The sequence below is a fragment of the Adiantum capillus-veneris genome, chromosome 27 (genome assembly GCF_014529385.1).
Source record: "Adiantum capillus-veneris isolate H3 chromosome 27, ASM1452938v2, whole genome shotgun sequence".
Classification (NCBI taxonomy): domain Eukaryota; kingdom Viridiplantae; phylum Streptophyta; class Polypodiopsida; order Polypodiales; family Pteridaceae; genus Adiantum; species Adiantum capillus-veneris.
The window spans coordinates 1,500,450-1,526,522 of NC_140957.1; the positions used below are offsets into that span (position 1 = coordinate 1,500,450).

The 26,073-nt window shown below is 44.6% G+C and overlaps 1 protein-coding gene across 6 annotated transcripts in view; it reads left to right on the plus strand.

The window, feature by feature from the left end:
* Positions 1 to 26,073, plus strand: part of LOC147421395 (uncharacterized) — a 215,291-nt gene that overhangs the window by 74,873 nt on the left and 114,345 nt on the right. For 5 of the 6 annotated variants that reach the window (XM_086503336.1, XM_086503337.1, XM_086503339.1 and 2 more), the window contains exon 5: positions 5,974 to 6,093. The exons of the other annotated variant lie outside the window; for it this stretch is intronic. In XM_086503336.1, coding sequence (XP_086359462.1) covers positions 5,974 to 6,093 — 120 coding nt within the window. The remainder of the gene's footprint in view (positions 1 to 5,973; positions 6,094 to 26,073) is intronic. 6 annotated transcript variants of the gene reach the window in all.

The window sequence follows — 26,073 nt, forward strand, 5'->3', positions numbered from 1 at the left end:
ACGAATCATCATTTCTTGACACATTAAGGCTTTGCTGTAACAGCATTTACAGGTCTGCAGATTTTTTGCAAGTTTTGTCGGGAGTGCATTTCTTGTAATTTATTGTTCGTGGGTCCTATGGCAAGCAACAATGGCATGTTTGTATGCTTCAAGCTGAGGATAAGCTTGATGGGACCAATTACCCAATGTGGTCTTACGTGAGGAAACATGTGCTTGTTGCAAATCAACTATGGAACATAGTGGCGGATGTAGACAAGAGACCTGGCAGTTATACTTCTACTATTACAGATGCAAGTAGCTCTTCAACAATTGTTTCTTCATCTTCTCCACCTACACAGGATCAGATTAGATGGGATGGAAAGGATGCCCAAGTACATGCTTTGATTGCTCTTTCCGTGAAGCGTCATATTGTTCCGCACATTCGGTCTTTCACTTCATCCAAGCAAGCTTGGGATGTACTTGCTTCTTTGTATGCCGGGCGCAATGAAGCCCGTGTGGCCTACTTGAGGAAATGCATATGGCTGAAGGTGAGTCCGTTGATGTGTATGTTACAAAGATTAAGGATTTGAAAGAGCAATTGGCAAACATAGATGAGATTATCTTGAACAATTCTCTCATCTCCACTTTGCTACTACTCTTCGTTGGTTGCAAAAGGAAATACCAACATGTATACTTTTGATGAGGTTGTGTCACTTCTCTTGCAAGGAGAGTAATCTAGAATGAATAGAAGTGGTTTGATTGAGGGAACTCAAGCACTTGCTATCTCTCAAAGAGGTAAAAGCAAGTCCAGACGAGCTTTGAGCACATCAAAACCAAAGCCCCAAACTCCCTCTTCCACTAATTCTTCTAGTGATGGTGATTCACAAAAAAAGAAGAGATGCAAGTATTGTCGGAAGTCAGGACATACCATTGAGGAATGTAGAAAGCTTGCAAAGCGTAATAATAAGAAGAAGCAATCGGGCATGTCTATCATTGAGAGCACGAGTAATGCAAAGGATGATGAAGCTAATCTTGCTCAAGATGTTTGGGCTTGTGTTGTTACATGCACATATGATTTTTCATTACATTCTACATGTATGACAGTGCATGAGGCTGATCTTGATTGGTACTTTGATAGTAGAACTTGCTTTCGGTTCCTACCATTGCCTCTTCGGGTCTTCATGTACATTTCGTGGATGCCAAATGTATGGTTCATGACTTCAGCAATGGTAATGTTATTGTTATGTGTGGGACGTTATGCAATGGCTTGTATCGCATGGATACTTATGAGAGACATGCATCAAATGCCTTGCTTGTTCGTACTCCTTCTATGGCTGAAATGGAGTTATGGCATGCATGTTTTTGGTCATTTAAACTTCAATAGCTTGCTCTATTTAAAAAAGCGTGATATGGTTGTTGGTTTGCTCACACTTGGCTCCATTGAGAAGCATGCTTGTGAAGGTTGTATACTTGGCAAAATGCATTGTGCCTCTTTTTGGAAGGATGGTTTTGTTCATGCTACAAAAAAATTACAGCTTGTACAAAGTGATGTATGTGGTCATGTGAAGACTCCATCTTTTGGAAAGTATGTATATTTGGTTATCTTCATAGATGAAGCTACTCGCCATACTTGGGTGTATCCATTGAAAGCAAAGAATGAAGTTTTTGCATGCTTTAAAAGCTTTGTGACTATGGCTGAAAATTTCAGTGGCAACAAACTTATTACTCTTCGCACAGATAGTGGTGAGGAATATATGTTGCATGAGTTTAATGTTTTTCTTCGTGAAAAAGGTATTATGCATCAATGTACTGTGCCATATACACCTTAGCAAAATGGTGTTGCCGAGCGTAAGAATCGTACTCTCTTGGAAATGGCATGTTGTATGGTTAAAGGAAAGCATCTTCCTGATAAGTTTTGGATAGAAGCGCTCATGTGTGCAAATTATGTTTTGAATAGATGTCCCACTAAAGCTTTGAGAGTTGTTACACCTTATGAGGCTTAGAATGGTCGAAAGCCAATGGTGAGCCATATGCGTGTGTTTGTTTGTTTGGCATATGCTCTTGTGCCTTCACAACAACGTCACAAACTGCAAGACAAGGCTATAAAATGTATCTTTGTGGGCTATAGTGCTAAAAGTAAAGGTTATCGTTTATATCATCCATTAACGGACAAGATTGTTGTAAGTCGTAATGTGGTATTTGCTGAAAATTCAGCCCATCCCTTGCTTGAATGTAAAACACAGCCAACTATTGGGTCACAAGATATGTTTGATACACTTATGCCTTTGTTTCAAAGTGGTACATTGGATAATGACCATGTAGAGCAGCCAAATGAGGTTCAAAGAGCTGAAAATTTACATCCAAACATGGCTGAAAATCAGCATGAAGTTCAGCCCATTGATGATGTACAAGTTGATCATGAATTACACAAGGAACGCACTTCTATCAGGGATGCACAAGCAATGCCAAGATGGCTGAAGCAAACTTTACAAGATAGTAAGTTGAGTGCTCCTTTGCGTGGTAGAACAAGATCATCTACTCGCCATGTATCGAGTGATTTTGTGGATGTAGCTCTCATTGCAATAGCATGTAATGAAGAACAACTATCTTTTGAAGATGCATCTGAAAATGAGGAGTGGATGGCTGCTATGCAATCCAAATTGGATTTGATTTCCAAGAATGGTACTTGGGAGTTATGTGACTTACCTAAAGGTAAGCATGCAATCGGTACTAAGTGGATTTACAAAGTTAAGCGAAAGTCTAATGGTAGTATTGAACGCTACAAAGCGAGACTTGTTCCAAAAGATTATGCGCAACAATATGATATTGACTATGAGGAGACTTTTGCGCCTACTTCACGCATGACTACCATTCGTACTATGGTTGCATTGGCTACTCATTGTGGTTGGAAAGTGCATCAATCGGATGTGATAACTACATTTTTGAATGGTGACTTACATGAAGAGGTTTATGTCAAACAACCTCCTGATTTTTCCATTAAAGATCAGGAGCATAAAGTATGTCGCTTGCGAAAGGCTTTGTCTGGACTTAAGCAAGTATCACGTGCATGGTATGAGAAGATGCATCGGCACTTGATTGCTCTTGGTTTCCAATGTAGTCCGATTGAGAACACACTTTATGTATGCAAAGATGGAAATGACTTGATTGTGCTTGTTCTTTATGTTGATGATATGCTTTTGACTGGGTCATGTGAGCTGAAAATTGAGGAACTAAAGGCTGATTTGCAACAAGCTTTCGAGATCAAAAATCTTGGTCATTTGAGCTATTATCTTGGTATCCAGTTTGTTTCCGTTGAGGGGGGTATTATCATGCATCAAGAAAAATACATTGAGAAGCTACTTCATCGTTTTGGTTTTGAGGATTGCAAGTCCATTTCAACTCCTGTTGAGACAGGATTCAGGTTCTCAATTGAAGATTGTGATGATGCATTTGACACTTCTCTCTACAAACAAGCTGTGGGATGCTTAATTTATGTATGCAACACTCGGCCAGACATACAATATGTTGTTTCCCAGTTGAGCAGGTTTATGCATAGCCCAACACTAAGCATTGGCAAGCTGTGAAGCGCGTCTTTAGATACCTCAAAGGCACTATGAACTTTGGTCTCTTCTATGGTAGAGATAATCAGCTATGCTTGCATGCATTTACAGATAGTGATTGGGCTGGTTGTTATGATACACGAGTATCCACTAGTGGCAATTGCTTTCTTCTTGGTGGATCATGCATATCATGGTTGAGTAAAAAGCAGCCAACTGTGGCCACATCCAATTGTGAGGCTGAGTACAGGGCAGCATTCACGGCTACGGTGGAGTGTGTATGGCTCATACGTCTCTTGATGGATCTATGCATGAAGCCACATGAGTCTACGACCATTTTCACTGACAGTCAGAGTGCATTGACAATTGCGAGGAATCCAGTGTTTCATGCTCGCACAAAACACATTGAGGTGCATTATCACTATGTCAGAGAGCGGCTACATGCAGGAGATATTGATTTGGCGTATGTATCTACACAAGACAATGTGGCAGAGTTGTTCACCAAAGCTCTTCCAAGGGAAAAGTTTGAAGCTTTTCGCAAAGCTTTAGGCTTGTTACCATGTAGGGGCTGATCTGTCACCTCCCTGTACATGTTCACATCATTCACTCCTGGGGGGTTTGTTACACTCACGTGTCCCTCGGGTAGTTTTGATGTGAACCGTTTCTCTATACACGGGCACTTTTTACTCTAGTGCTGGCTAGAGGTTTTTTCCCCGTGTAATTACATGTACATACTATACGCATGTGTGGTGGTACGTTGTACTTAGAGAGACTCGTATCTTTCTCTCAAACTCACACTTGAACTTCTAATAACAAAGTGAGGGAGCTTCAAGCTATCAAGCTTCTTGATGTGTGTGTGTGTGTGTGTGTGTGTGTGTGTGTGTGTGTGTGTGTGTGTGTGTGTATTTGTGGGTGTGTGCGTGTGCGCGTCTATAGGTGTGCGTGCACGTGTATCTATGGGTGTGTGCGTGCGCGCGTCTATAGCTTCCCTCGCTCCCTTCTTCACCCAACATAATCCATAACGATTACCTCCCCCTCCGTGTGGGCATTACCTAATAAACATCAATGGGTCTTGTAAGCCTATTAGCAAAAACTCTACTTCTCTACCATTAGCAAAATTCTCCAAGCTAATAAAATAGAAGAAGAAGTAAAGTATTCTCATTTAGGGAAACCATAGTGGTCATGCCACAGTGAGGGGAGGTCAAATGGACGTGCATTTATTGTATGAATGCTAAGGGCCGAGTCGCACCAGGGTGTAGTAGGGGTACGAGGAAAACAGACTCACCCTTGGTCGCACCTACAGAGTCGCTAAGAGAAAGCCAGCTTGGGCAATGAAAACAATGAGGATAGTGCAAAAAGCAAACTCGCTGATTGGGCAAAGCGAGAGAGAACTGCGCTCGTGTGTTCTTTTCCTAAACTATAGCTTAACCCCTTCAAAGATGAAGGGGTTATCGCAACATCAGCAGGGCTTCTACAATTCGACAGAGAAAATCGCATTTGCTAAAGATGGCTACTTCCTTCTCCCACTCCCCCCAGCGCCTCTGAGTGCAACTCAACTCTAAGAAACTTTCTTATAGAGGTAACACAAAGGCTTTTGACTTCCAGATTTGTCTTTGGACTTTTTCAATTCCCCACAATGCACATCACTAGACTAAGTGGACTTGCCTTTACGGTTTACCCTTCACTTTTTTATATTAAGAAGCCAAAGTTGTGACTCCCCTTCCCTTTTTGGCATACCAAAGGCAAGCCCTAATGATGACCGTACTTTTTGATGTGCCAATGCAAGCCTTTAGTGATGATTGTACTACCTTCTTGTTGCCTGCGGGCCACCACTCGTCAATTGCCCTATTCTCTGGTTGTGTATAAGCCTCAAACATTATGTTACATTGTTGCTCAGTGCTCACCCTCGCCCCTATCTAATTTTAAAGGTCTCCATGCGCATGCACATGGTGTAGGGGGTTACTTACATACACGATAACTTTTAGACAAATTCTCATTATAATTCTCACATTGCACACTATGACGACAACATGAGATGTTGCGAGCGAGGGAACGCATGCCTAGCAGCTGGGCAAGGGAGTGCCGGCCGGGGTGAGGAGTGTCGAGCTGGCACTCCCTTGCCCCCGTCTGCACCTTCCTCCGGAGCAATACTACGCCCCAAATTTAAGGTGACCTTGTCCTTGTTTGCAGCTACCACTGATGCAATATACATACGTGTTCACGAGAGTTGACCTCAACTCTTGCACACTAATTACACAAGTCACAATTTTAAAATGTGGACTTTGTCCATCGCTTGGTTAATTAAACATTTTATCCGTGTCATATTACTTTTTCTTCTTTAGAGCTTTCAAAAGAATTTTCCTTTTTGAAAAAAAAAAGTTAGGCACAGTGAATGTCATTCACCTCTGTTAATCTGCTAACAACATCTACGGTATAGGTTTGTGCTCCTACGCGGCGATGCAGGTTTCTATAGTTATGGGATATATGAACATTTAGGTGATTGGATGGACTTTGACTTGATACAAACCCGAATTGCATTCAAGTTAAGGAAAGACAAGTAAGTTATTCTCATTTCATTAGTTGTATTATTATTATAGCTTATAGAAAAGTGTTTCTTGGCTACTTGATACAAAGCCATTGTCTTGATTGTAAATGTGCCTCAAGTTGGAACCTAGCGCACATAACATAGCGCTATAGAAAAACGAAGGCAATGGAAGGGGGTCAAAACCAATTTGCAATTTAAAAACGAATAATTACAAGTCCGTAGCAAGACTTATAGAAGGTACGAGTGGGACTTCCGCCGCCTTCAGCGGCGATGGCAGCAAGAAAAACATTATCTGAAGTTGAGTACTAAGAAATGCATAAACTAACTTTATGGAAAAACTTCAATAGAGTCTCCCCTGTACGAGGAGCAAAAAATCAAACCCAAAATGCACATAAAATTGACCATAGGTTGATAAAAAGGCAAATTGTGCATAAACCAAGTCAAAACTGGCCCAAAACAAACTGCCAAATTGGCATCAAATGCACCTATCTCTCTCTATTCATATAGCCTTGGAAACTCATGACTGAACCGTGCACAAACAGGCGCCAAATGAGATGCAAGTCGTAAAGTCATAATCTTTGTGGGGATATTTCTTTCAAAAGAGCATACGGCAAAAATCCTTGCCTTTAAAAGCATAACCATGCATAAGACTTGTTGGGTATGCAAGCCCAGATTCCATAATGACTACGCCAGTGAGAACAAGTCTCAAGGCATGCAAGTCACTTATAGTTTGCATGGCACGTTTTTTTTTACTTTATAAGGCTTTACAATCAATCAAATGAATAGAGTTTTTTGCTGCTTCTGTGTGTCGAGATCTCTCTCTCTCTCTCTCTCTCTCTCTCCTTCCTGCTGTGCACCCTCCAAGCCATGGATTGCCTCCGGCATCACCCGCCCTAGCTCGGGTTCCAACAACTGGTATCAGAGCCTTGCCCTCGGCACTCGACAAGCCACGCGTGGGTACAGCCGCTTGCAGAAGAGCAGCCCGTTTCTGGACCTGCACGATTTTGACTGTAACCACCAGCAAAAGCTTCGCCATGGCATGAATAGAGACCTTCGACTCTGAATGTTCATGCGAGTCTGCTTCTACTGGCCGCTTTGAGACAAAGAAGCATCTCGCCATCGCGCGCTGTTGCTGCAGCAATCGACAGTTTATTGTTTTTTCTTTTGTTAATCTTTTCACACACAAGGCATGCCCGTCCATTATTGGTCACCATCTATGGAAGAAGTATTTCCCACTTTCGGTGCTCGATACCTAGCGTTCGCGTCATATGAAAGGCAGCACAAGCAACGCTGTTTGTGAAGGACTTATTGATGGTGTGTGAAGAGGGCGTTCTCTGCAAGAACTTTTCAAAAGGCATGCAGTAAGACCAATTGACGGAGTATTTTCATTTTGTGAGCTCTTGCGCATCTGTCAATGGCAAGCCTTGTCGACTTTGCACACAAGATATTAAAGCATTGCTACAATATGGAAGATCTCGGATTCGATTATTGGAATTTCGATAGAAGTGCCAAAGTAGAACAAAAGGGTGACTGCAATGTTAAAGCTCCTATGTTTAGTGGTTCGGATACAGCTAGTAATGCGGCAAGTGATGCAGACCATGACAATTTTCTTCAAAGCACTCGGCATATCAACAGATGCAACACATATTGGTATGTATGCAAACTTTCATTGTTCAAGAATTACGAGACATCGATGCTCACAACAACCAAGACGGATTTTCTTCGAGATGAATTTACATCGACATGTTTGGTTTTATTTCGAAACCGATTATCATCATCATTATTTGTTTTGTTCTCTTTTATGTTAGTTTTTCTACAGCCTATTGTCAAAAAGAATCATATATTTTCTGTTAAAAGCCTTGTAGTCAGTTATTGTCATGCTATTTCACTGTCATGCCAAATTTTGTACGGGTTAGACACTGTCACAAAGATAAGTGGTAAGACCTCCGAATGTTTTGTCAGTTCTCAGCCCATTGTTGCACTTCTCATTACTGGCTACACCTTAAACCCAAGGTTTGGCACTGAACCAAAAACTCCACTTTTGGTAGCTAATTTTTGACCTACACCCTATCTATTCAAGGAGGGGTTACTCACCTAGCACCAGGTTATGGATAAACCAAAAATCCTTGGTTGTGAGAAAACCTAAAACTCACGGTTGACGAGTACACCAAAAACTCGAGGTATTTCATGAGAGGATCTGTCCAGTTCGGGCTTGAGGGAGGGATTGTTGGGTATGCAAGCCCAGATTCCATAATGACTACGCCAGTGAGAACAAGTCTCAAGGCATGTAAGTCACTTATAGTTTGCATGGCACGTTTTTTTTAACTTTATAAGGCTTTACAATCAATCAAATGAATAGAGTTTTTTTGCTGCTTCTGTGTGTCGAGATCTCTCTCTCTCTCTCTCTCTCTCTCTCTCTCTCTCTCTCTCGCCTTCTGTTGTGCTCCCTCCAAGCCATGGATTGCCTCCGGCATCACCCGCCCTAGCTCAGGTTCCAACAAGACTTCCACTGGAACAGAAAACTATTGCAAAATCTTTCAGATACAAAAGAGCAATCCAAGATACCTGTATCCAACAAAACTTGTAGACCTGTGCTTGCAACTAGTCAATTAGGCCGTATGCATGAGAATCGGAGACCCAAAATTCTCAACAAGTAGCCACAAGTGTATACAGAGCCATAAGCATGGCAACCATCAAATGGAAAATATGTCGAACCCGCAGTAAAATGCTGCGTAAATGCTCCACCTATAGTATTGTCGTTGAAAACTAGACTACACCTCAATCGAAAAGTGGTCCTCAAGCTTGTTGATGTAGAAACTATGCCTCCGCGCTAGTATGTGCTCGGGAACCATTGATGCCGAAACAAAGCCGATGCCGATTGTCAGAGTATGTGTGTGTGTGCTTATGCAAGCACACTAGCGAACCCACTGTTGAAAATCGAACATCAATGTTGATGGCCCGCAAGGAGAGCTGATGCTAAAGAAGAAGGTTGAAATAAGGCTCCATTTTTCTCAACCTTGTGTAGGCGTCGAGATTGCCTTGTGGCAGCCTCGAGTACCCCAATTTAGAGGGAATTCTATAACATAGGGGGCCTGAGCATCCTGGCCCTCCATTTAGTAGACCTGCTCTTGCATAATTTTTACAGCAGCCGTCAGATGACTCACACGTCAGCAATTGGAATGCAAGGTGCGAACCTCCAATCAAAGTGAAACAAACACAGGGAGAGGATCTCCTGGCTACACGGACCGCCTACAGACACGCGTCGGACGAACCACCCGACCATAGCCACCATCCGGCAGCTCCCCCGTGCTGGGGCCAGCGTCCGAGGACGTAGGCGTGCACCTGTAAGACCAAGCGTCCCATACCACCCGGCCTCACCTCCTCGAGGTGACCTCGCGCACTCCTAGCCTGGCGGGCTAACCACTGGCACTCTGCTAGTGGGGGTCGATAATCGCAAATGAGGCCTTGGCCTCCCTTTTATAATAATGGCCGGCCACACTGGCCGGGTTCACACTACGTCCGTCCGGACACTAGACGCCCATCGCGATGGCGTCTGGGCTAGATCCCCTCTCTTGTGAGCGGGACATAACATACTTCCCCCCTTAAGAACCATTGATGTCCTCATCAATGAAGTGGGGGTACTCAGCTTTCAGAGCTCTAATTGGTTCTCAAGTAGCAAACCTTTCAGATTGACCCTTCGATTTAATTAAGTACTCGTCATAAGCCTTTTGGTGCGAATGACGGGTACGATGATCTAAAACTGCCTCTGGTTCTCAAGGAATATACTCAGTTTGCATATCTTGCTATACATTTTCCTCGATAGGCACAACAACGTCGGCTTCGCCCAATTTTACTTTAAGGCGGTTGACATGGAATACTGGATGTACACTAACATCCGAAGGAAGAGCCAGTTTATAGGCAACTTGGCTAATTTTCTTTGTGATCAAGAACGGACCACAATATCTAGCTGAAAGCTTATAATGCTTTCCTGTTCGCATAGTCTTGGAATCCTTGGGTATCTTCAGATAGACCCATTGTCCCACATCAAGAGTCCTTGGAGACCTCTTTTGATTAGCATAAGTAGTGACTCGATCACGAGCCGTTTTTATACTATCCTTAGCCAATTCGAGCATTTCTTGCATGTCATACAAGAAATCACGAGCTTGGTGTTCCTTGACTTTCTCTAAGCCAATAGCAATTGGGGATTTAGGCTCAAACCCATACATCAGCATGAACGGGCTAAGTCCAGTAGCAAAATGCTTGCTACTATTATAGGCAAACTCTAACTGTGGAAGGTACCTTTCCCAATCAGACTGCTTGTGAGAGACATAGGCTCTCAACATGTCCTCTAATGTTTGATTCATCCTCTCAGTTTGTCCGACGGACTCAGGATGGTCAGAAGACGACATACTCAGCTTCCTCTGAAGATGAGCAAACACATCTCGCCAAAATCGGCCAGTGAACTTAGTATCTCGATCACTGACGATATCCTCTGACAGACCATACAACTTATAAAGCTGATCGACAAATAAAACCGCCAGCTCATGGCTTTTTACTGCCGACTTCGTTGGTATAAACTTCGCTATTTTTGTGAGTCTATCGACCACAACCCAAATAGCGTCATGGCCCCGACTAGTATTTGGCAAACCAACGATAAAGTCCATGGAAATACTCTGCCACTTGGCATCTGGGATTTCCAATGGATGTAGCAGGCCAGCTTTCCTAAGGCACTCTACCTTATTGACCTGACACTGAGCGCATCTCTTCACATAGATCTCTATGTAAGAGCGCATTCTTGGCCAATAGAAATATCGCTTGACCAAAGCCAAAGTTCTTTGGATGCCTGGGTGCCCAACGCTAGGAACATCGTGGCATTCGCACAAAATCCTTTGTCGAACCTCATCGATTTCCGGCACGCAGACTTTTCCATTTCTGAACAATAGTCCACCTTTAATGGAATATTGTCGTTGTCTCGTCTCTCTGGCATGACTCACTTGGGTCTCGGGATTATCCAAGCGTGTATGCGAGTCATGTCCCGCTTTGACCTTGTTCCATATCTTGCCAAAATGGCCATCGGAACGACATAGCCCTCGGAGAGAGAGAGAGAAATCCGTTGAGATTTCAACCATAGACAAGGTAGTAACCTCAGGAATCCAGTTGAGTGCATCGGCAACTCGATTGCTGGATCCTTTTCTATAACGGATCTCAAAGTCAAACTCTTGCATAAGCTCAACCCATCTAGACTTCCGGCCTTTGAGATCACCCTGATCACAGATATAGTGCAAGGAGTGATGATCTGTTCATGCAACAAACGTAGAGCCATACAAGTAGTACTGCCATTTCCTTAGAGGGTGGACTACGGCGTAAAGCTCCTTCTCATACATTGGATAACACATCTCAGCATTAGAAAGTTTCTTACTTTCAAAAGCAACAGGACGTCCATCCTCGTATAATGCCGCACCAATAGCATAATCACTAGCATCCGTTTTGATCACAAACGGTTTGTTAGGATCCACAATTGCAATATTGGCGAAGTAGTCACCAAGTGCGTTAGTGTCCGAAAGCTCTCGTCGAGACGCTCATTCCAGATAACAGGGGGATTACCTTTACGGTGAGGACCGGAAGTCTTCGGCCCTTTCACCCCTCCTTTTAAAAGTTGCGTAAGCGGAGCAGCAACTTTAGAGTATTCCTTGATGAATTTATGAAAGAATCCTGTAAAGTCTAAAAAGGACTTTACTTGCGCACATTCTTCAGAATGGGCCAATTCCGCACTTTTTCCAACTTTTCAGGGTCAATGCGAATACCATCGCGAGTAATGAAGTGACCCAAGTACAGAAGCTCTTTCTTAAAGAATTCACACTTGGAAGCCTTAGCATAAAGCTTCTCAGTTCTCAGTACTTCGAGAACAGCGCGTATATGCGCTAAGTGCTTAGACAAACTTCGGCTGTAGATCAAGATGTCATCGAGAAATACAACAACGAAGTTGCCTAGAAACAGTCTAAGCAAATCATTCATCATCTGCTGAAATGTAGCTGGAGCATTGGTCAAACCAAAAGGCAAGACCAAAAACTCATAGTGACCATAACGCGTATGGAAATCTGTCTTAGGAATATCTTTCAGTTTGATCCATATCTGGTGATAGCCTGATCGTAGGTCTATCTTTGTAAAATACAACGCTCTATGGAGCCGATCTATCAGATCGTCCATGCGCAGGAGCAGATACTTATTATTAACAGTGAGCTTATTCAACCCCTTTTAAATCCACGAAAAAGCGCATAGTGTTATCCTTCTTTTGAGAAAGCTCTGTCGAGATAATCTTTCAGTTGTCGCTGAATCACGTCCTCCTCGGTTTTACTAAACCGATAGGGTTGCTTTGAGAAGGGCTGACTACCAGCTACCAACTCAATGCCATGATCTACTCCTCTCGAAGGCGGCAAGCCAAGAGGTAGATCATCAAGAAAAACATCCTTGAAATCAGTCATGATTTCTCGGATAAGATTGGAGTTGTCGGAATCCCCAAGTTGAACAGAAGAACATGAAACATTTTTACGAAATTCAGTGACAGAAGTACCAAGCACTAACGAATCAAACCAAGCAGATGGTACTGTCACGAGGACGTGGCAGTTATTAACCATGTCACAGAGATGTGGCAACTGCTAACCTTGGTTGTTGGTTTCTTTCCAATGGGGTTTATTTTATTTGTTTTGAGACCCTCTTTTTGAAGTAGCAAACGGTCGGACATTGTATGGCCAATGTGAACGGTAGATTCACCCGCAGACGGGAAGTGGTCGGCACTGGAATTCGTATGGTAAGAGGATGTCTAGGCTCAGAGCAAGATCATATAGGTCCCCCCCGTCGCACTTAGCAAGTTGGTGGATACTAGGAAGTGAACTCAATTTAAGGCGTAAAGTCAAGGTGGGACTACCAACAAAAGTATCCGACAGTTGGGCCACATTGCACTTTTGGATGCGGTCCCAATGAGGATAGATGGTCAGAAGACCAGTAGGAGCCCAACGGAAGCATCTCCTAAAATTAGGAAACTGCTATTTTGGGCCGTGAAATGTGTTCGCGTCATTACCTCCGGTATGACTAGGGGAACATTTTATAACTCTGCCGCGAAGTCAACTCACGCGTCGGTTGGGATATTTTTAAGCGGCGAACCCGAAACGGGAAAATGCTTGAAAATGCGCCAAGTGTCGAAATTTCATGCAGTTTCCTCTTGCAGAAAAATGGGCGCTGATTTTTAAGCTGGGAGAGGCCTCATTTCAGCATTTGTCACAGGTTAAGAGCTATGGAGTGCTTCCTTTCCCTCTCATGTACAGTGTGGTGCTAGGAGTGATGCCCTGCACACTACACATTGCTCTCTCCCCCCTACGTGCAGTTATGTGATGCCCCACAAGCGGGCTACTCATTTGACTGATGTACAGTTGTGTGGGTTCATGCTTTTGTGCTGAGGCAAGAGCCTCCTTGAGCAGGAACAGGGGTAGCTAACTACTGCTCCAAAGTAGGCACTGGTGAGGGTCATAACCTCACCGTACAGGTGCAAAATCAGCGCTGTGTATGCACTGTAATTTCACTGTTTTTCAGCCATACGGACGCCAGGACCATTGGGAATCGTGCCCCACTGGCAGAGAACAGTTAGGGGACTGTTTGGGGCTGAAAACAGGGCAAAAACCAGTAAATACAGCGTGCTGAATTTACTGTTTTTGGGCAGGAATCAGAGGGTATACGCCAGTGCAAGTGAGTTCTAGCAGGGGAATTGGTTTCGCGCAAGTTTTGGGGTTGTTATGTTGCCGAAATTTGGCCAAATCAAATGGTATCTAGGTGGATACACGTGAAGGATTCCCAGGACCTTACCTTGTAATTTACCCTCCTAAAGAATAAAGAAATACCGAAAGGGGTGCCAATTTTGGGGCCTACAGGTTGTCGGCGTCTGCTCGGAGCATTCTAGCTTCCGAGCCGTGTGGGTGATTAAGTGTTAATTCCCGTTACAGGTCTCCTTTGCAAAGTGCTCTGTGTGTGTGTATCTAAAGTAAAGAATATCGGGTGAAAGCCAACGTCTACCGCCCTACAGGCCGGTTTCAGGTACACATTGATAAAAGTCAACATCAGAAGACTTTGTTTCTTTGTACATTTCCAAAGCAGTGACAAAAACAAGAGAGTGATGTACATAGTCTATATACAATGAGTCTTGTTTATCATAAAACCATGGAATTCCTAAAATAACATCTGCTCTGTCCAGGCGCATGATATGGAAATCCAGGTTCTCTTTGTAATCCTCTTTGTAATCAGTTAGCTCGAGCGACAAATCTGGAACCATCCGATTCCATACATCCATGTCCTCGCCACGAGCCATCTTCACGCGATACTCATGGTCACTGTCCTGTCTCCGCAGGCTCAGTTTCTGCATCAATTTTGCATCCACAAAATTGTGTGAGCGTCCATTATCAAGGAGTACGGTCACGATGTGACCATTGATCTTCCCGTGGAAACAGAGAAGATCGTGCTTACCAAACACTTTGGTGCTAAAAGTACAATTAGTGCATGAACTGTGCGCTAAATGATGGATTTCAACTTGAATGACATCAGAGTTACCTGAGATCTCGTGAATCTAAACTGAAGGACGACCTTGCGGTTTCTGTGTCTTCTTCTTCTTCTTGGGGCAATCCTTGATTTGGTGACCTGTCTGGCCACATCCGAAGCAAGCCCCCTTCTTCACTGCATCAACAATTGAAGCATTTTTGGCTTTCTTCTTCTCTTGAGAAGATCTCGGTGGTGATTTGGACTTATGCTGGAATCGGGGTCGCTTTCTCGAAGCACCCTCACCGGATTGATGGTCTACAATTCTTTTCTTCTCATAATTCGCTCCATTTATCAAATGGAACGTCCTGGCCTTTGCCACTGCATCCTCGACATCAGTCGGGGCTTTGTCCTTGATTAAGGCCCAACGGTAATCCTCATGCAATCCCAGTAGATACATGTGCACAGCGTGCGTAGAATCCACCTTGCAGAAGGTGAGCGCCTCTTTGAAAGCTGTTGTATACTTATTAAAAGATAGAGCTTTCATCGAAGACTGCAATTTAGCGTAAGCTTTCAAAGGATCCATTTTGGCGAAATCCCTCTTGAATTTCACACAGAAATCAGCCCACGTCGTAGGCTTCTCTGTCATGTCGCGCCACCAGGTAAGCGCCTTACTGCACAGATAGAGAGGAATCGTTTGAATCCTTCGTTCATCATGCTCCCCATGGAGGTCAAAATACGTGGTCCATTGGTGCAGCCAGTTATTTACAACCAATTCCGTACACTCCTTCTCTTCCCCTGAGAAATTTATAGTTTTGTACGGAATCGTGGCAGTCGGACCACCCTGTGAACGCCGAAAAGCAGCAATCAACGACCGCAATTGCTGGAGATGGGTTTCGCCCTCAAAAATACGCGCATTCGTCGACTGAGCCGTATTTTTTAGAGCAGTAAGCCGGGAACTAAGCCCTTGCACGACCCCTTTGAGAGAGGCCAAGCGAATGTTCGTCTGAACGTCCGCGTTTTTTAGAGCGGTAACACGTTGGTCGAAACTCTGGAAAGTACTTGTAATCCATGTGTAGAGAGCATGCATGAATGGAATTTGAACATTACCTGGTGCGTCGTCACGTTGCACATCTGAGCTGGAGGAATCCATGGCAAAGTGCGTGAAAAACTGAAGGTTTCATGCAAAACTGGACCTTTTCTGTACTTTTCGGTCGTGAAAAGTCGAACTCCGAAGAGCGCTACGCAGCGGCGTATATGTCAGGAGGCAAGCAGGTGAGAGAGTGCTCAGGAGGCAAGCACGGGAGTGCGAGTAGGTGAGAGAGGGCTCAGGAAGAGAAGCAGAGAACTTTAAAAGTGAATTCTCTGTAAAACTTACTCTTTGTAAGTGGTTTTTATAAACCAACAAGTTTCACTCTCATTTTTTTTAAAAACCCAAGGTGTCCACATTTAAAAGAGTCTGGCCCCTTTTTAAAACAAGGTCACTCCATTTAAATGAACTTACCTCAAGAGGGCACAGTGTAAAAAAACCTCCAGCGCAAAAAAAAACTCGAGCGCTATGAGTGCCGTGTGGAAGCAGAGAAGGATACGACATGCGTGTGTTTGGGCTTGCGCATGCCCGTGCCATACACGCGATGAGCCTCCAGCTGAGAGCCATGCTGGAAAATAAACTCCACGTTGGAAAGCCAGCGCAAGCTCTCCCGTTCTCCACATGTCCATACGAAGCAGACAGAGAATAACTGAAGCACAGAGAGAGGTAACTCTCTCTCTCTCTCTCTCTCTCTCTCTCTCTCTGTGTGTGTCTCTCTCTGTGCGCTTTGCACAGAGAAGGAGATTATAGAGAGATTTATTTTTTCAAGTTACTGTACGCTGAATTTAGTCTAAATTCAGCAAATTAATGAGAGATATACTGATTTTCATCAAAAACCAGCAAAAGCAATAAAAATCCATAGAATTTCAGCACCTTCACCTGCTAAATTGACGAATTTTATCAAAAATCAGCGAGAAGCACATTTAATTTCACCTGCAAACATGCTCATGAGAAGAAAATAATCGATTAAACAGTTATTTTATAAAAAATTACATGAAATAGTGATTATCCGACTCTAACCAGCCCGTAGGTGTGCACACAGTCCTTCGTGAAGCCAAGCTGGCTCTGATACCATGAAACAAACACAGGGAGGGGATCTCCCGGCTACACGGACTGGCCTACAAACAATCGTCGGACGAACCACCCGACCATAGCCACCATCCGGCAGCTCCCCCGTGCTGGGACCAGCGTCCGAGGACGTAGGCGTGCACCTGTAAGACCAAGCGTCCCATACCACCCGGCCTCACCTCCTCGAGGTGACCTCGCGCACTCCTAGCCTCGCGGGCTAACCACTGGCACTCTGCCAGTGGGGGTCGATAACCGCAAATGGGGCCTTGGCCTCCCTTTTATAATAATGGCCGGCCACACTGGCCGGGTTCACACTACGTCCGTCCGGACACTGGACGCCCATCCCGACGGTGTCTGGGCTAGATCGCCTCTCTTGTGAGCGGGACATAACACAGCCTGCCAAATCAGCACCAGGAATGCGTCCTCTTGCAGGCGTGTGTAATCATGTGCCCTGTGCTGACAAGTCAACGCTCAGAAAGCCATGCTAATAGCCGACACATGAGCATGGGAAATGTAACAGACTTGGACACTCCAAGTCAAGAATCGACCGCGACAGCACCAAATAACCACTTCAAAACAGTTCACAGTTTACAATAGATTTACATTGGCCCGGCGGAGTTCCCTGCCTAGAGATATTGGCCCCAAAGACTGGCGCGTCTTTCGGTATTTCTTTTTGTATTAATCTGAGTTCAAAGTACAAGATTGATAGGGTCTCACTCTCAGACTCTGCGTCCAGATGCCCTGTAGAGTGGGCACCCAAACCACTTATTTATTTGTTTACAAGGGATGCCAAAAGCAGAGCCCTAAAAGCTAAAAATCAAAAGCCTAAAAATAAAGCAAAGGCTCTTTCTCTCCCAAGCTCTCTTGAGCCAATAAAAAATAAAGCAGAAGCTTCTCTCTCTCTCTCTCTCTCTCTCTCTCTCATCCTTTGTGTAGGAAAAAGCAAGATCCAAAAACTGTCAAAAGCAAAACTGCCGCAGAAAATCAGCCTCCGCAAATTCCGCCGCAATCTGTGGGCGTCCGTACTGCTGCCACGTGTCATGCTCGAAATTAGGGTTAGGGTTTTGGCAGCATTTAGGGTTTCTACAGATTAGGGTTTTTGGCGGAAATTAGGGTTTCTGCAGATTAGGGTTTTTGGCAGCCACGTCATCACTTTGTGACATACCCCCCTCTTGAAAGCATTGTAATCTCCGTCGATTACGCCTACAAAACAGATAGAGGCCATAAACCGTCTTAGCAGACACTGACTGTTAGTACGTACGTACTAGGAACACACATCTAGCACATGTACCGATCGATAGTCACATCACACGACATCGCAGGACATCACTAGACATCATAGGACATCACATGACATTCAACATTCATTCGGATCTTAGACCATGATTTATCGGCAATGTAGCTAGCAATCGCATCTAGATCCAGTCGGGACCTCATCGATGTCCGATTGACTAACCCCTATTGCAACCATGTCTATTCGAGATCAAGTAGACCAAAATGCTGCAGTCATTTCGTCTATCAGTTCCTGCACTTAAAAACAAGTCAAGAACAAATCAGTTTCATATTCAGGAATTCCATTTCATAAAGTCATACAGCAGAATACTGTCAGCTCTCAGTATCCCTGAAGCTCAAAGAGACATCAGTGACTCTAGTATCAAAATCGAGGCATCCGTTGACAAAGGAGCGGAGTAATTCCCCTATTGTGCATCCCATTGCACCAGATCTCCGGCCAAGCTGAATTCTGGGTTCCATTGGAATAGACTATGCTAAACCAAAAGCTTCGAGGTAAAGTTTCACAAACTGAGGAGTATCTGCTAGGTCTCCTCCATCCACTTCGCATCCAATGCAGGATAGTTCTTGAACTTAACCAAGAACCGCCTTCGTACTGTACCTTTATTCTTCGTATCCTTATGTGCCAAAATCTGTTCAGGAACAAGGATCTCCTCGTTTTCTTCCACTTCGGGTTGCTCATCAGGCTCCCCATTATGAGGCACATCACCTTTAAAAGGTTTCAAGAGACTCACATGGAATGCATTGTGAATCCTCCAAGTGTCGGGCAGTTTCAGTTGGAAGGAGACATCATTGATTTTTTCAGAGATCTGGAAAGGTCCGTAGTATCGCATACTAAGCTTTGGAAAAAGCCTCTCCTTTCCCTTCTTCTTTCTTGTGCCTTCTCAAAACGTAAGAGCACCCAATCATCCTCCTTCAATTTCAAATCGCGATGATGGCGATCAGCTGCCTTTTTCTGTCGTTCTTGAGATTTCTGCAAAGCCTCGCGGACCTTGGCAAAAGCCGTGTCTAAGTCGTGCGTATACTCATCCGCTTCAAAAATGTCATCTTTCGTGCTTAGGAAGGATGGAACCTTCGCAGCATCTTCAACAATCTCAAATGGCGGCTTCCCCGTCGAAGAGTGTATCGTGTTATTGTAGGCAAATTTCACCAATGGTAGATACTTTTCCCATTGAGTCTTCTGATCCGAGATATAAGACTTCAATAAATCTAAAACCATTGAATTGGCAATCTCAGATTGCCCGTCAGTCTACGGGTGGAACGATGACGAGAACTGCAACCGCGTGCCAATGTTCTCCCAAATTACCTTCCAACAAACTCGTAAATCTGGGGTCCTTGTCGGAGACAATCGTCTCAGGCATGCCATGTAATCTGAAAATCTGGGCCACAAACAGTCTCGCTAAGTGATCTGGCTTGACTGTTTTCTTTACTGGAATGAAATGAGCCTGCTTGTTAAATCTGTCAATAACAGTCTAGATACCATCGTGACCACTCTGTGTTCTCGGGAGATCAAAAATGAAATCCATTGCAATACTTTCCCAGGGGCGGGGGGGTATGGGCAAACGCTGTAACAATCCCTGTGCTTTATGCCTGTCAAACTTGACCTTCTGGCATACCAAGCAACTACGCACAAACTCTTCCACATCCTTCTTGAGTCTCGGCCAAAAGAAGTATCTCTCTACCCTTTTCATCGTGGTAGCAATGCCGTGATGACCCGTAAAAGGTGGACAGTGGCATTCGGTCATAATCTTTTCCCTCAACGGCTGTGTAACGCACAACATGGTTTTTCTCATCAAGTAGCCATCCCGAATGGAATATCCCACTACTGTCTCCCCATGCCGTATCCGTGTGAAAACGTCTGCAAAATCTGTATCTGTGGCATACTGGTCGACCATATCCTCGAAGCTCCTATGATGTATCGTGGAAATAGACAGAACCAACGGCTTCCAAGACAAAGCATCTGCCACCACATTCTTCTGTCCCTGAACATGGACAATCTGGAAGTGAAACTGTGACAAGATGTTCGCCCACCGCATTTGCTTTTCCGATAGCTGCTTCTGTGACAAGAAGTAGCGCAAACTCTGATGGTCTGTAAAGACAATATAATCCACTCCAAGTAGGTAGTGCCGCCACTGAGTAAGAGCATGGATAATCGCCAAAAGCTCTTTCTCATAAATCTGTGCTGTCATTTCCGGCCTTGAGAACAATCGGCTCTCGGAAGCAATGACATGGCCGCCTTGCATTAAGACCGCACTCAGACTACGACCACAAGCATCACAATATACTTCAAAAGACTTTTGCAAGTCCGGCAGAGTCAAAACTGGTCCCGTAGTCAATTTCTCTTTCAATGTCTGAAAGGCAGTTCCCTCTGTGGGTCCCCACGAGAAAGGGACTCCTTTCTGTGTCAAGATATGCAAAGGGGAAGCAACCTCTGCAAACTTTCGAATGAACCGCCTGTAGTACGAACACAGTCCCAAGAAGCTTCTAACTTCATGGACATTCTTCAAATGGGGCCAATCACATATAGTCTCTATGTTGGCCGGATCCATTTGCACTCCTGCTACTGACACAATGTGTCCAAAAAAGTGTATCTCTAGTAAGAAAAATTCACTTTTCTTTGCATTAGTCACTAACTTGTGATCTCGTAATGCCTGAAAGACCTGAAGCAGATGACGTCTATGTCCTGCCTCATTCTTGGAGAAAACAATGATGTCGTCAAAGAAAGTGCCAACAAATAGCCTGTGCTCTCGAAAAATCCTGTCCATCATCCGGTTAAATGTCGCAGGAGCATTGGTTAAGCCAAAAGGCATCACCAAAAACTCAAATAACCCAAAAGTCGTTCGAAAAGCTGTCTTGTAGACGTCTCCCGGCAGGATTCTGATCTGATGATATCCACTCTTCAAATCAATCCTGCTAAAGCACGAGGATCCCTGTAAACTGTAGATTATATCGTCGATCCTAGGAATCGGAAATTTGTTCTTGATGGTGATTTTGTTGAGAGCTCTATAATTGATGCACATTCTCCAAGATCCGTCTTTCTTCAAAACCAACAACACCGGAGAGCAATACGGTGAAGTACTAGGCTGGACAAGACCCTTTCCCAAGAGGTCTTTCACTTGGTTCATAATCTCTTCATTCTGTGCTCGGCTCACACGGTAAGGTGGCCGGTTCCGTGGTGTGCTTCTAGGTATTAGATCAATGGTATGATCTTCATGAGGAGCAAGTGGTAACTCGGCGTTCTTTATCAAGTTTAGACATATTTGTCCTATCCTCATCACTCAATTCTTTCATAAAGATTGAGTAAACAAACAGACTGGATTTCATTAATTTAGAAATGGCTGAAGCCGATACAATAGGGACAGACTCGCCCTTCCGTTTAATGGCAAGTACAATGGTTATGTCCTTCTTTGTAGTCAATGTCGCTTTTCTCGCCCGATAATCGACCACGGCGTTGTTCTTGTGGTACTAGGGAATTTCCAAGAGGACATCACAACCTTCCAAAGGCATTATGTAAAAGTCCTCATGCGCCAAATACCCCTGACAATGCAACCGAAGTTTTCCAATGACAGGTGTAATGGCTACGTCCCTGCTGGGTGCCGCTAGAACCGTGTCACCAGGAGGTATATTTTTCCTGTTGCCTATCGTAAATAAGTATTAGATATATTTATTTTATTTTTACTTGTTTGTCCCGGAACCCTTGAAAAGGTGCAAGTGGACATTGCATGGCCAGTGTGAAACGGCTGCAGCCAAATGGGTTTCTCACATCGGGGATCTAGGTCGGTCAGACAGGGACTGCCTGGGCCAGGTAGCACTGAATTCTGATGAGTATGGAAGCTCGTGTGCGCCAAACTGGAATTTGGGCCACTCGTCAAGTCACTGCAACTTTATAAGTTGAAAGGGGCCAATAAATTAACCCGCATTGTAGATGTTGGTCAAATGGTAGTCTTCAATGATGGTCAGGAGACCGATAGGGACGCCATGGAAGCATCTCCTAAAATTTAGGGAACTGCTATTTTTGACCGGAAAATGTGTTCGCGTCATTAGCTCTGGAATGACAAGGGGAACATTTTATTGCTCTGCTGCCAAGTCAACTGACGCACCAGTTGAGATATTTTTAGCAGGGAAAGCCCAAACTCGGAAACTGGGCGACGTGTCAGCTTGTGAGCGATTCTGCCACTCTGGGAGGCAAAAACGAGCTGCATAACAAAGGGGGCGCCATTTTCAGCCTCAGGTGGATTGTAGCAGGTACAGAAGCTATGGAATGCTTACCTTGCCCTCTATGCACAGTATGGTGACGGGAGTGATGCCCCGCACGCTACATACTGCTCTCTTTCTCCCCTACGTACAATATGTTATGCCCCACTAGTGGGCTTCTCATTTGACCTATGTACTGTTCTGGGGGTTTATGCGCGTTTGCCAAGGCAAGAGCCTTCTGAACAGGAACCGGATTAGCTAATTGCTAATCCCCCACAGGTACGCACAATTCCATCACGAAAGATTGCGAGTTTGGAGAGTTTTCTCGCGTGAAAACTCGTCCAATTCACAGGGGAACTGTCCCATTGCGTGCGGGAGCCCTTGGGACACGCGTAGGCGTGTTCGCTCCGCTAAAAACGATCCGAAACAGGGAATTACAGCCTGCTGTGTTTTTCTGCAGGTTTAGGGTTTCGCACCTAAACTGCAAGGGAACATCGGGGGAGCCTTGTGAGAGCCTTGGGATGCGTGTACAGGCTTTTGGGCTCCCGGCAGTGAAAAACAGAGAATTACAGCCCGCTGAATTTTTGTGACAGCTCACCAGAAAGCTTCCAGATATCGAGGGAATCCGTCCTAGACAGGTGTTTTTGACCTACAGGGGTTTTTGCGTTGTTATGTTGTCGAAATCCGGTCGAAAACCTGCGTTTTCAGCCCTCGCCAGGTTTGGACAGCTTTGTGAAAGCTTGTGCCAAGTGGTCGGATCGTCTACCTTAATTTGAATAAAGAAATATCGAAAGGGGCGCCAGTCTTTGGGGCCTACAGGGTGTCGGTCTCGTGTGCGCAGTGACATTCTAGTCGCTGGACGCAACTGTGTTCTCTTCCCTTCTCAGTGCTCTGTGTAAAGTTAACAGGTAATTGAAATAGTACCGCCCTCTACGTTGTACGGGCCGGTTATATGGCTCCATCGATGGGATAGTCACTTTTTCTTCAAAAAGTGCAGCATGGATTGTTGTGGGTGAAAGCAACACAGAGCTTCTCGATATGGCAGAGAAGAGAGACCAAGTACCTGAAGAGGGATCTTCCTCACATGGCACAGAGAAAATTCCTTCAACTCTTCAAGAAGAGGACAGGTTTTTTAGAACTCAACTGCGTTGTTGCATGGACATGTTTCAGCAGTTGGCTAACAACCCAAGGATGCAGGAATTCTTACAGGCTCCGACACAGGGTTTTCAGCCTCCTACACAGGGCATGACTGAGCCGTTGCAGGAAAAGGAGATTTCCAATGCGCAGAGGACTCATGGTGCTTGAGGGAAAGCCCATGTGGTTGAGCAACTAGCGGTGTCCAATGATCCAAAGCAACTTGCTTTAGCTGGACAGGAACCGTTTGTGAATGGTTAAGGGAGCAATGAACAGGCTATGCGTCTGACCCTTCCATTACCTAATACTTATCCTGGTTATTTTGGAGGTGGTTCAGTGTTTCAAGCTATGGCTGGACCTTCCACAGGTTATATGCCAGGGAATGCGTTCGGGACAATGCAAACAGGCATGGGTAACCCTATGTACGCGAACATGGGTGTCCAACCAGGTTTTCAGGGTGCCTATGGTCAGTTTCGAGTGCCTGGAACACAATTTGGTATGGATGGTTTTTCGCAGCCATACGTACAAAATGCAGATATGACAGGGAAAACAGTTGATGTGAGTGTTGGAATGAACACTCATGGAGCACCACTGTTACAGGCACCTGTTTATGATAATGTGGCTCCTTTGAGTCAGCCTAAGGATTACAAGGAAGGTGGGCAGGGAGTGAAGTTTGAAACTTTCAGAGGAACTGAGGACCAATTAAAGGCTTTGACCTTCATACAGCAGTTCGATGCAGCTTATGCTGGAGGCAACTTCACGGAATCTTCAAAGATACGCAAGGTTGCCACTTTCTTGAAAGGGAATGCGCTTCAATGGTGGACCGCATTGTTGAACCAGGGTCAAGCCCCAACAACGTGGGTCCAATTCAAACAGCTTTTTGCGCCTGCATGGTTGACAAACACTTTTGAAGTGGATGTGATGACAGAATGGCACGAGTTGAATGCTAAACAGTGTGCGAATTTGGAAGAGTACAATAAACAGTTTTGGGCCACACTGTTGCCAGTCACCTCTTACAGGTTTGTGCCATTGTCAGAACAGATTGAGAAGTACTGTTGCGGATTGCCCAAGAAAATCAGGGACTACTGCACAAAGACTACTGTCATGAATATGTTTCAGTTGATAGAGAATGCAAGAGTGGCCAGCAATCTGTCGAAGGGAGATTCCGATGGATTTAATAGCCACAAGAAAGGGTCCCAGGGCAAACAGTTTTCAGCCAAGGGCAATGTTGCAGCAAAGCCTTCTGAGCCTCCCACAAAGAAGCCCTCCAGTGAAGAAGCTTATACGTCCAAGAAGCAGTCTAAATCTTCTTCGGAACGAGGACAAGGACAAAAAAGGCATTTTTCTGGCAAAACTTTTCAAGAAAGGAAAGCTCTTAGGGAGGCCAAAAAATGCTACATTTGTGAACAGGAAGGACACTTTGCAAATGAGTGCCCACAGAAGAAGTCACTGGATAAGGATGACAAGTCAGACCATAAAGGGAAGAAGCCAAAGCCGAGTGCAGGACTTGTTCCAGATTTGGTTGGAGATCAGCCAAACACAGATGCCACGGAGCTGTGCAGAGCTTGGGGCAAAGTTAGAGACCAGACAGTGCTGGTTTTCTTTGATCCAGGAGCCCGTGCAAATTTCATATCACCAGAATTGGCATCAAAGTTGGGCATTCGTGCAGAGGAGATGGGTATGACGGGCGAAGCAGGTTTGGCATGCCCAGGACATTCAGAGCCTGTTACTCCCATTCTGGGAAAGCTTCGTTTGCACATTCAGAGCTATGTGGATGCGGAAGAATTTCATATTATGCCGCTTGAGGGCTGTGATGTGTTATTGGGTATCCCATGGTGTTACAGGTTGCATGCTATGGTGGATACTTACAACAAAAAGATTACCCTTGTACATAGAGGAAAGACTCATGTCCTTGATGTAAAGCTTAAAGGCGAGTCTGTTCCAGTTGTTTCTGCTTCTGCTATTTCATCTGTAATAAAGAATCATCTTTCTGCGTACTTGATCTTTGCAAAAGAAGTACCTCAAGTTGTATCTAATTTGTCTACCTTAGATAAAGATAGGTCAACTTTTTTGAGTGGTTTCAGTGATTGTTTTTCGGACTCTTTGCTAGGGGAGTTACCTCCTGAGAGACCTGAGGATCATACTATAGATCTTGTGCCAGGTTCTAGTCCACCGAATAGACCACCATACAGGGTTAGTGCAGCCCAGCAGAAAGAGATTATGGGTCAGGTCAACGAGCTTTTAGAGAAGGGGCTGATTCAGCCCAGTTCATCCCCTTTTTGTTCGCCTGTACTCTTAGTGCAGAAGAAGGATGGTTCATGGTGCATGTGCATTGACTATCGCGCCTTGAATAAGAATACTATCAAGAACAGGTTCCCCATACCGAGGATAGATGACATTCTTGATCGGCTTGAGGGAGAGTCATTGTTTACAAGAATAGACCTAAAGAGCGGGTATCATCAGATACGCATTAGGCTAGAAGATGTCCATAAGACTGCGTTCAGGACAACATTTGGTCTCTATGAGTTTCTTGTCATGCCATTTGGTCTCACAAATGCTCCTGCCACATTTAATAGAATGATGGACAGAATTTTTAGACCACATAGAAACTTCGTGGGTACCTTCTTTGATGACATGATTGTCTACTCAAAGTCTGAAGAGGAGCATAGGGATCACTTGACCGCAGTTTTCAATGA